The following is a 10,788-nucleotide window of genomic DNA, read 5'->3' as shown; positions in this document are numbered from 1 at the left end:
CGCATCAAACATGAAACAACGGCCAAATTCAATCAACAACACGGGGCGAAGCTCCCCATAGGGCAAGTAGGGCGGCTATTGCACGTGTTCTCCATGAACAACAGCGGATTGCAGGGTAGGCTATGCTGGATTTTGGCCAACTGCAAAGGATTGCACCAATGTGTGATGCTTTATGCAACAACAACAGTTGTATTTTGAACAAATTCGACCACAAAAACTGGTGGTTTGTGTAAATTTCTCTAACATGCACACACGGCATCTCAGCATATGCATGAAAAATACCCACCATGACATAAAAGATACATGGGACCATCTCAATAATTAATAGATCCAATAAATCATGTACTCAAAATATTTCTTTTAGTTCTCGTGTTACTCATCCAAATATTTATTTATCCAAATACTCATGTTTCAAACAATTAAATCTCATCAAAACATATTGCAACCAATCCCCTAGCAACGCAAGTACGCGGCGGGCATCATGTAGTAGTAACAAAAATAAGCAAACCACAAAATTTCACCCCAAAAAATAGCCATCTACTCCCTCCGTTTCGAATTACTTGTCGTAGATATGGATGTATCTAGATGTATTCTAGTTCTAGATACATCCATTTTTGCGACGAGTAATTTGAAACGGAGGGAGTACTATGTTATTACAGTTTTTCTTTTCTTTTTTTCTTTTGAGTGAGTGCTGTCTCGTTAGTGTTCTTTGGATCCTGACAATCGGTTAGCTTAATTACGTGGTGAGAGCATCGGGCAGCGATGACTGCCCGCCGAGGACCTTGCCGCCGACGTCCGGGAAGCACTCGTGGCCCGGCAGCGGCCCAACGCCGCCGTCCCTGTCCACCTTCACGGGGTACCGCATCAGGTGCCCCCTCGTCGTCTCGTCCGGCGACACGTACGCCCGCCAGTTCTCCTCCGCCGCCGCGTTCACCCGCCGCACGCACTCCTCCGACTCCGGCCGCCGGAACCACTCCTCCGCCCTGCCGCCCAGGTGCTCCGCCCACAGCGACATCCTGTACCCGTACACCTGTCCGCGAGGAGGAGCGCCGTGGTCTCCGGCCGAGGTGTGGTGCGGCTGGTACGCGCCCATGGCGATCTCCGTGTCCCTGGACCCTTCCATGGACCTCTGGTTGATGTTGGCCGACCCGATCACCACGTACTCGTCGTCCACCACCATCCCTTTGGAGTGCACGTAGATCATGAACCTCCGGTGCTTCTGCGCCATGCCCTGTGAGTTTGCACCAACAACCATGTCCTCAATTGTCACCCAATTCCAATACAACATTCACCATGCATGTGATTAATGGAATCAGAGAGGAGGGTGGATGGATGATGTGCAGTACCAGAGCAGAGTTGTCGTTGCATAAGCTCTCCTCCGGAGAGGCGGCGAGCTCGCGCCTCCCAAGGCAGTAGAAGTTCAGATAGTCTTGAGGATGGGAGTCGAGGAGACCCTGGCTCTCGAGAGCGTCCGCTATGATCTTGTACATCATAGACATGGTTTGCCCCTTCAAAAAATCATCATTATCATCATCATTCGTATATAAGGAAATGATTCTATACTCCTTGTATTATGTACTCTCACACCTTATATAGGACCACTGAGACGAATCGGTTACATCTCTTTATTATTTTTAATGTACTTTAATAGGAGTAGTAATTACTCCCTTTGTTTCATAATTCTTGTAGTGGTTAAACAGAGTCATGCCTACCATATTAGAATCTGAAGGTGTGCTAGTGTCTCATTTTAATGAATTGACTTCAATATAATAAAATATTGTGAGTAGATTAATACATAATTCTTATTTTCAAATGTTGAAAATTCTCCATCCAAAAAACCAGATGAAACTTCGACTATAAATCTTGGTGTTTTCAAACATTTGCCACATGGTATGCAATGAGATGTTCTCTTTTTTCTTCTGAGGAATTGCAGGGATATGTTCTCTTGCTTTCGGTCCATGATTTTGTCGGTTTTGTGAGTTAATCGTCACAAGAATACCTACAGATGATGCTCGAAAAAAAAAAAGGGATACCTATAGACTTTGGTTGGGAGCAAACCTGCCAAAAGAGGATTTGCTGCACTGCTGCTGTGGTTGGGATGCCTTCAGGCCACATTGGGATAACAATGTAGACCGCAAATCGCTGCTTCGCTTTGATCTTGCTCGCAATCTTCAAGGCCAGCTCGACGGGTATTAAATTGTCTGCACCTAAACATTACAATCGTAAGAAGATTAATAACACAGACAGTGAAGCATTAAGTTCAAAACTGAAGGGGGAAATGAGTAATTTAGCATCGTTGCGATCAAATCAAGAACGGGTTGTGATTTTAATTTATTTGTGTACCTGTATTTTTGTGTGAATGCCAGCAGAATGAAGACCCAATGAAGTACTGGTTCTCGATGTATATGAAGTGTTGTGCAGACCTGATGGCTTTCACGTATGCACTGTGTATGCTCCTGTCAATTTTTAGATTCTTGGCACAAACTAGATTCTGAAGAAGAAATGGGAAAACATACGAGGTTATCGAAAAAGGTGTGTAAATGGACACATTTTTCATGGTATATCATTGTGCATGGAAAGGATTCGTTTTTTAACCTGACCTGTGACTGTGCCTCTTGGACAAGTTTAGGAAACCCCTTGACAGATCCTGAGTCAATTGACCTGAAAACCTAGATCACCAAAGTAAGTAAGAAAAGATACCATCTCTGACATTTCTATAAGTTTGTTTGTGTATTTGGATAATAAAAGTTATAGTCATATATACCTGTACATGCCAGTTTTCCGTGTCCTGTTCGTGACAAACACGCGCATCCGCCTCATCGGTAGAAGGTGAAACAATCCAGGGCATCCGTTTAATCTTGATCAATGTGTCGTAATGCCAAATGACAACCTTTTTAAGGTTGACCCTCCATTTCGTGGCTTTCCGCCATCGTTGTTCGAAGTTTGTCAGTATGTCATAGGCGGCAGGACCCTCGATTTTGCAGTGCAAATCATGCCATGGCTGCCTTGGTCCATAAGAATTAACCTGCAAATCATAAGAAAAAAATAGATGCTTCATTTTAAGAGAGAATATCAGTTCACACTGTCGAATGTGGCTGCTGATACATTCTACTGAAACAAATTCACCGTTGTTTTTTGGATAAGGACCAGAAGTAAGAAATATGAACCAGGGGAAGAGGAACTTACAGGGAAGGTAGGATTATGAAAATCCTGATGAAAAACAGTGTCAAGGTCTTTGAAAAGCCTATGCTCAGGCGTATCATATCTGCCATCACACAGGTCCAGACCGCCGAGAAATGCGGTGATCTTGCGGTTGTTTCCCGCGGCCTGCGAATCGACAATCACGCATTTCTGATGGTGCGTAAACAGAGTCCCCACAACCTGGAGAGAAAATCACAGGCAAGTCAATTACTTATATATGAATCATTGTGAATCCAGTAGCAAATCAATTTGATTTTAGCAGCACATTAGATAGAGATCCTCACTCACGTGCTGCTTGAAGATGCTGAGCTTGTTGCTGCCGTAGCGAGGAACCAACACGCAGTGGACGCCCGAGTGCCTGAAGAACTTTCTGGTCTGCTCGTCGTGGGTGTGCATCACGCCGTCCTGCATCCAGCCTAGATTTTATTTCCGTCAGACCATTCTTCACTTTCAATCTACTCATGGAAGCACATTTCTCCATGGATGCGCGGTGTCGAAGAAACAGAGAAAATAATGGCTTGCTGAACTGAATGATGAAGAGCAGATAGAAGCAGAGGAGCGTACCGTTTTGAGGAGGAACCTGTCGTGGGACGTCTTGTCGTCCCAGATGAGCATGACCACGCGGACGCCCTCGTGGACCTTGCCTTTGAGGAGCTCCCCGAGCGTCTTCATGGTGGTGCCGGTGCCGGCGGCGGGCTCCCTGACGAGGCGGATGGGGTGGTGGATGGACCAGCCGACGACGTAGACGAGGTGGTGCGCGTCGACGATGGCGCGGGAGATGTCCTCCCAGCACCGGCCGTGCTCATACGTCCCGCCGCCATCAAGCTCAATCCCAGGGAGCTGCCCGTCGGCGACGTGGGCGTCCTGGTAGAGCGTGACGCGGCCGCCCCGGCGGAGCGGGAAGTAGGCGTTAGGCACGGCGGCGCACAGCGGGCTGCTGCCGCCGTGCTGCTGGGCCACCGGGGTGTAGCGCAGGCAGAAGCGCAGCTCGGCGGCCGGGCTGCTGCCGTGGTGGTGGTGGTGGTGACCGTGGGCGTGGACGACGGGGAACCAGCCGTGGACTAGAGCTCCGGCGGCGAGGCGGCGGGCGGGGACGGAGGCGACGCCGATGAGGCGCGCGCCGAAGACGTGGTTGTCCTTGACGTGGAGGTCGAGGGTGGCGGCGGCGTGGGCGACCTCGACGCGGAAGCGCTCGTCCCACCGGGGCGCGCCGGAGTTGGGGATCACCCGGGTCTGCGCCACCGTGGCGCCCGCCAGGCACACGGACACGTAGGCGTAGCTGGCGCTGGTGATGAGCCGCTTCTTCTTCTTCTTCTTCTTGCTCCGGCTGCCGGCGCTGCCGCCGCTCCTGGACCCGCCCTCGCCGCTAACGCAGGCGGTGAAGCAACTCCGCATGCGCTCCGACGTGATGTCCATGTTGGGGAGCCGCCTGGCCTCCGCGATCCACACCTCCAGGTCGCCGTGAAGGTGCACCGGCGCATCGGCGCCGGCGGCAGAGCCCATCGGACACGATCTAGCTAGCTTGTTGCGTTGCGCTAATCAATGATCATCTCTCCGTCCGTCGTTGGTGCTGGGTGGGAGGTTGGTGGACCAACTTGGTGCAGTCGCCGGTGGGTGGGGTGCGGGTGCGGCTGCTTGGAAGGTGGCTGATCGATGCTGCCATGGGTGGCTCGTCGGGGCGGCGAATGAAGCGTCGACATCGCCTGCCATGTTGATCTGGATGTAGTGTACGCACTTTGCTTTCATCAGACTGTACTAAATAAAACACGGAGCACATGTACATTGTCGCGTGCTTTCGTCCGCAGCAATCTTCCCTCCCACCATCCGTTTCATCTTTCATGTGGGAATTAACCCAACCTGACATTAGAATTCACTGCAAGAAATCCGTATCAAGTGTACCCCAACCTCTATTGCTATCGTGTAAAGACTTTTTTTACACGATAGGAAAAAGTGACAATGAATTCCCCTTTTTGCTTGCAAAACCCTGTGTGTATCCTTTGAGCACACGCCTGTTAAGTAGCGATCAAATCAAGGAAATCCAGCAAACGACCCCAATACCGTGCCAGCCTAAATCATGATCTTCACCAACTTGAATTTGGTTCTCTCACGAAAATCACGCCAGGTTGAAAGAACCGTCCACATCGCCAGCCATGTGGATCGTGCGCCTGCGCCTCTGTACTGCCGTACCACTTTCCTTTCACCAGACTGTATATTAAAGCACAAAGCACACGTATAACATCGCATGTTTTCGTTTCATTGTCATAGGAATTCGCTGCCAAAAAGTCCTAGGAAATTATGCGCGGACAAGCAACACCAGTGTCCAGCCTGCCGACCTATCCATGGGAAATTTGGAAGACATTGTCCGCCTTTTCTAAAAAGGCAGGCGTGCAAGCAAAAGGCCAACCCAAATCGACCTACTCAAATCAAACAGGCGTTGGTACAATCAAACCACCAAGATGGCAAGTAGTATAACGTACAGTAACAGCGCCAGAGCATTACACAACAAGTTCACATGACCAAAAATTTATTGCCAGACATAAAACCTCAGGACAGACCGAACTTACGGAGCCATAGGGTCATATCATCAGACCTCAGTCAGGAATGGTTTCCGCGTAATGTGTGAAGAAAATTCACGAGAGGGGGCACATGCTAACTTTCAGGACATACTATGACGAGTGGCGATATCATCAGACACGAAACAGCTAAGTTCAATCAGCAAGCACTCCAAAACTCCGCCAAGATTGGGCTACTCATCCCGCCCGACAGTGTTTTAATTGTCTCCCCCCTGGTGAAAAAAAGGAGAGACCAACATCGATATAAGCATGTACTGTTTCATTTCACAAGGAACAGATCAATCCACTACAGCAATATCCAAACATCATGAGAACCATTAACAGCTATATTGAAAAGCAGTGGTGCCACATAAGGATAGCAATAACCTTTCTTACCCATGTGCAGATGAAAATAAACTAACCCATAAACAAGAGAACATAGGAGCATCTCAACGAGTTTTTGATAAGTTTATTGATAGAAAAGAAATGCAAGCACCGACTCAGCAAAAGCTAATAGACCAGACAAGCATGGAAGTTGATACATTACTCTCAACCAGACTGCACTTGGAGCTTATGTTTAAATCAGTGCTGGCATGAAAATATGTTTGCAATTGCCAACAGTTGGAAGGTTAGGAAACTGTCCATAAATAAGTGACGTCCACTTAATATACACTAACTAATTGATTTATATTAGAATATACATCCTTCCTACAATGTTTTCAACATATGAACCTGCTATGTGCCTTAAGTTTAGTAGCAAAGTGTTGAAGCCATAAACAAGAAGATGTATGTACTTGGCAGACTATCCACTATGTTTCAAAAACATACTGATCTGGTAACCCTAGCGTAAACTATCATAATGATGATATATTTACAACGAGAAAAAAAATGAACAGCATATTTGGCAATTTGGTATCAACCATATAGACATACTGACCATAAATTTTAACCAACAAACTAACAGTACGATATGGACAAAGTGAGAAAGCAGTTACTTCAGAATGAGCAGGAACAGTCGAAGCTTTGGCCGACCACTTTGGAGGAGAACCATTGAATATGTATGAGCATTCAGTGAACGCAGCCCCTATCCCCACGCCAGCTCCAAGGGCAACTGATGCCCAGCGGGTTGTTGGGCTACCTGTATAAAATAACACAAGTCAACCATGCATTAGACCATAGATTTAGTGACGGTTACTTCACGAAGTGTAAATTTGAGTTCTTCTCAAAGTACTCCCTCCATTCCACAATGTAGTGCTTCCTCTATCCACGTGCTTCAACTTTGACCGTAAATTTAACTACCAAGACCGATTGCGGCGGGAGCAAAAATTATATCAGTGAATTCGTATTCGAAAGAAGTTTTCAATTATATTATTTTTTTCTCCCGCCGCAGTTGGTCTCGTTGGTTAAATTTATGGTCAAAGTTGGACCTCGGGAAACGCGGGCGCACTATATTTTGGAATAGAGGGAGTATTTCTTTCGGCATGTGCCAACTCTGAATAATTTACAAGTAAATAAGATTATCAAATTTGAGAACATTCAAGAAAAATGCATGAATACTTGCTAGGCAAACTCATAATTATGGATTATCAGGTGGAAAACAGACAATTCACATAGCCAAAGAACTTTTTCAATAGTTCCCTAGCCAACATCAGATACACAGTAACAAGTTGCATTGTTATAGAACTTTTGAAATCAAACTCATTCTGGATACAAATAAAAGGACTCCAAGTTATTCAGCAGAATAGGATACAGGGAAACAGTTTGAGATTAGCTGATAACAAGCATCACATAGACATCAATGGACAAGCCCCTAAAGCTCAAGAATGAAACTGACTTAGGACTCTGCATACTGCAGCCTATATGGTGTAAGCAGTTTGCGTCACTGCTAGAACAGAACTAAGGTAGCGAGTTTGATGATGATTTAAACAAAACCAACATTTCACAAATTCACACTAGCAAAGATCAATAAAAACCATACCACAGCCCTATCAATTCATGCTTAACACTTGGAATGAACAGCATCAAGACCAAACTCAGGAATCACTAGGTCCGGCAGCTCACCATCGATCATATAAAAAACATCTTACATTTTAGTCTAAAAATGAGCATCGTGCAGATCTATGGCCTAAGTGGTATAACTGTCTAGGACAGAATATGATTGGGCACTAACAGGAAACACGCTGTAATTTTGAAGGGCCGTTCAGTATTCAAGTCCTCCACAGACCAGAATCCCAGTTAGACCATTATTTCTCTAAATTACCAGCCACAGGGAAATGATGATAGCTCCACAAGGAAAGCATCGCTCACAGCAACTAAAATCACAAACAGCTTCCCTGGCTACCAATCAAAACCATCACATAGCCTAGCCAGCAATTCAAGGACGTCTTGCTCTTCCTACACTGATTGACGAATCGATTGAAATCAGACTCTGCCCTCTACACTACAGAATACAAACATACAGCAAACGAAACATAAGCACATCTTCGCTTATGCTCATCGGAATCTCACAGCCTTTGACGCAAATCTGACTAGAGAAATTCAACTCTGGTCAAATTTGGCGCTCCAATCGCAGAGAAATCAATCAATCTATAGCGCCCTAAAGCAGGTGATGCGCATTAGTCCCGTCCCCAAATGTTTCCGGCCGGAGGAGCGCGCCCTACCTAGGTAGCTGGGGAATCCCGCATCAGATTAGGCCAATCGAGATGGAGCACGAGCATTATTTTCGCGCAACCCTAGATCAACAGATAAACACGGGCAAGCGTGGCACGCGGCGAACAGATCTCGCGATGCAGCCACGGGAATGGAGAGGTGGGGGATTGGGGAGCTTACGGAAGAGGATGAGGCCCCCGAAGGCGCCGGCGAGGGAGGAGTAGGCGACGCGGCGGATGGAGAGGTCGAGGCAGGCGTCCCACTTGGCGTCGAGGTCGTACCGCGGCGGGATCCCGGACCTGGTGGGCGGGGACGGCTTCGTTGCCGGCGCCGGGGCCGGGGCGGGAGCGGCGGGTGGCGCGGGCGCGGGCGCCGCGGCGGCGTTCTCGGGCGACTCCGCCATGGGAGGAGGGACGAGGGAGGAGAGGAAGGGACGAGGGTTTCTCGCGACACGGGGGAGGTGGAGGAGGAGAGGGGAGGCCGGGTGGGGTGGAGACGCGACGCGAATGGGGGAGAGAAAGGCGGAGGAGGGGAGGGTTGTGTTTGCTCTGCCTCGCTGGTGCGGTGCGGTCTGGCCTCGATTCGATTTGGATGCGGTGCGGCGGAGGGAAGGGTCTGGTTGGTCGATTTTTGTGCTTGGACGATTTGCGCCGGTGGTTTTCTAGTTTAGAGCATGTTCAACAGGCGTCCAATATCAGTCTCGCGCCTAAAAAATCATAAGTTTAACATGCACAGAGCTAGAAATAATACTCTAGCGGACGCTGTATAATAAAGCACGTTGTAAAAAGTGTTCAGCGCGCACAAAAAAACTGGACCGAAGCCGTATATTTGGGGCGTGAGCTCCAGCGCGCCGAACATCCCACGCATGCGCGCGCCCGCCCGCCAGCCTCCTCGTGTGCACGCGAGAGATTAATTTTGGGTGTCTGTTGGAGATGTAGCTGTGCAGTATATTTTTGGGCGTCTGCTGGAGATGTCCAGTTATTCGGCACGCTAAAACGCTATTTTGGCGCTGTAAAATTTTTTTTGCACGTGGCTCCGTAGGGCGTCTGTTGAAGATGCTCTTAGTTTTTTAGGCCGCGTTCGCCTCCTCTCTACTCCTAGACCGCGCTCCCGGAACAGATCAGTCTCTAACTAATTTTAAAGGAGCAGTTGAAATTAAGCTCTACAACTTCACAGAGTCGGCTCCGTGAAGGGATCCCGAACAGGGCCTTAAAGAGCGAAAATTTCAAATTCAAATTCGACCAAGTCGAGATGCGGATGTTTGGGACAGTTATTTTTGCGCGAGTGAATTTTTTCCCGTTTCACGTTTGCAGCACGTATATAATTTCTATCCCTACAATCCCCACTGGCCCGGGCATTGTGCCTTTCGTGCTGCAAGCTCTGTGTGGGTTGTGTTGGAAGTTGGAACTACTCCTAGAAGATAGTCCCTGCTGCTTTCGGACTGCCACTACTAGCATGGCATGACGGATGCGTGTAGATTTTGAAGACATCTATAAGTTACTCCCTTCGTTTCTTTTTAGTCTGCATATAAAATTTGGTTAAAGTCAAACTTTGTTAACTTTGACCAAGTTTATAGAAAAAAAAATCGAGATTCATAATATGAAATCAATATTGTTAGATGCATCATGAAATCAATAGCTAGAGTTTAACATAAGAATTCAGTTTTCAAAGTAATGGAAACCATTCTATCTTTCTCTTTTTTTTGTTGGAAAAACCATTCTCTTATAGAGGAAATGGTTCTATTTTCTTAAAGGAACCAGCAGGAGCTCTGACTTTTCATTAAAAGAAGAAAAATGACTAGTTAACAAGAAAATATGGTTGATAACATATACAACTATGGCAGACACACCAGCCCCCAGGCTACACCCCCACCGAGCCGACGATTCCGTCACCCGAGCAACCAGAATCGACACCCTGCAACATGACCCGGAGCCACCGCTCCGGCATACAAACCTAACAACGCTCACACACACCGGCCCCAAAGCCACGTACCAGACGAGTCGATGACTCTGCCACCCAAGAGACCATAATTGGCACCTACAACACAAAGGCACTCTCCGGAGCCGCTGATTCGTCTTCCACACCGGCCCCGAGGTCGCACACCCGCCTAGCAAAAGGCAAAACCGTAAGACAACACAAACCACCGAGCAAGACAGAAGACCGAACATCTAAGGCGATGCCCCCAAGGGGGTAGAGACGGGTAAGACGTCGTCGCCCACTTCAGCCAAAACCAAAAGTTTGGATTTTCACCCGAAGAACTCGAGATCCAACTACCAAGGAGGTGAATGGGCTCAACGACGACGCTTCCAACAAGGGTAACAACATCCTAGGACGCTGTTGTTGCCGACATCGATCGAGGTCACTTGAGGGAGTCGTGGATTAGGGG

The 10,788-nt window shown here is 47.8% G+C and overlaps 2 protein-coding genes across 3 annotated transcripts; both read right to left on the bottom strand.

Moving 5' to 3' along the window:
* Positions 1 to 341: 341 nt before the first annotated feature.
* Positions 342 to 5,494, bottom strand: LOC125553091 (phospholipase D delta-like). Of its 2 annotated transcripts, none has more exons than XM_048716849.1 (9): positions 3,766 to 5,494; positions 3,490 to 3,606; positions 3,187 to 3,381; positions 2,765 to 3,025; positions 2,601 to 2,669; positions 2,344 to 2,491; positions 2,034 to 2,207; positions 1,347 to 1,508; positions 342 to 1,231 (listed from the first exon to the last, which is right to left on the bottom strand). In XM_048716849.1, exons 1-9 carry the CDS (start codon positions 4,702 to 4,704, stop codon positions 654 to 656), a joined length of 2,643 nt encoding a protein of 880 aa, XP_048572806.1. In that variant the 5' UTR covers positions 4,705 to 5,494; the 3' UTR covers positions 342 to 653. The 2 variants fall into 2 exon arrangements, with proteins under 2 accessions (XP_048572806.1, XP_048572807.1); XM_048716850.1 differs by having other exon boundaries at positions 2,059 to 2,207.
* Positions 5,495 to 5,639: 145 nt separating this feature from the next.
* Positions 5,640 to 8,922, bottom strand: LOC125553092 (protein SPIRAL1-like 1). The gene is made up of 3 exons (XM_048716851.1): positions 8,583 to 8,922; positions 6,749 to 6,891; positions 5,640 to 5,986 (listed from the first exon to the last, which is right to left on the bottom strand). Exons 1-3 carry the CDS (start codon positions 8,803 to 8,805, stop codon positions 5,972 to 5,974), a joined length of 381 nt encoding a protein of 126 aa, XP_048572808.1. The 5' UTR covers positions 8,806 to 8,922; the 3' UTR covers positions 5,640 to 5,971.
* Between the last annotated feature and the right edge of the window lie 1,866 nt (positions 8,923 to 10,788).

This window comes from Triticum urartu, chromosome 4 (assembly GCF_003073215.2).
Source record: "Triticum urartu cultivar G1812 chromosome 4, Tu2.1, whole genome shotgun sequence".
Classification (NCBI taxonomy): Eukaryota; Viridiplantae; Streptophyta; class Magnoliopsida; order Poales; family Poaceae; genus Triticum; species Triticum urartu.
Note: the sequence above shows the minus strand (reverse complement) of the source record. Positions and strands in the feature narration are given on the sequence as shown.

Bases quoted from the DNA above. Each gene is read 5' to 3' on its own strand.
- LOC125553091 (XM_048716849.1), bottom strand. From the start codon at position 4,704: ATGGGCTCTGCCGCCGGCGCCGATGCGCCGGTGCACCTTCACGGCGAC. The intron at 2,492-2,600 runs GTCAGGTTAAAA...TTTCTTCTTCAG, and splicing joins TCCAAGAGGCACAGTCACAG to AATCTAGTTTGTGCCAAGAA. The intron at 2,208-2,343 runs GTACACAAATAA...TGTAATGTTTAG, and splicing joins GCATTCACACAAAAATACAG to GTGCAGACAATTTAATACCC.
- LOC125553092 (XM_048716851.1), bottom strand. From the start codon at position 8,805: ATGGCGGAGTCGCCCGAGAACGCCGCCGCGGCGCCCGCGCCCGCGCCA. The intron at 6,892-8,582 runs GTAAGCTCCCCA...TATTTTATACAG, and splicing joins CGGGGGCCTCATCCTCTTCC to GTAGCCCAACAACCCGCTGG.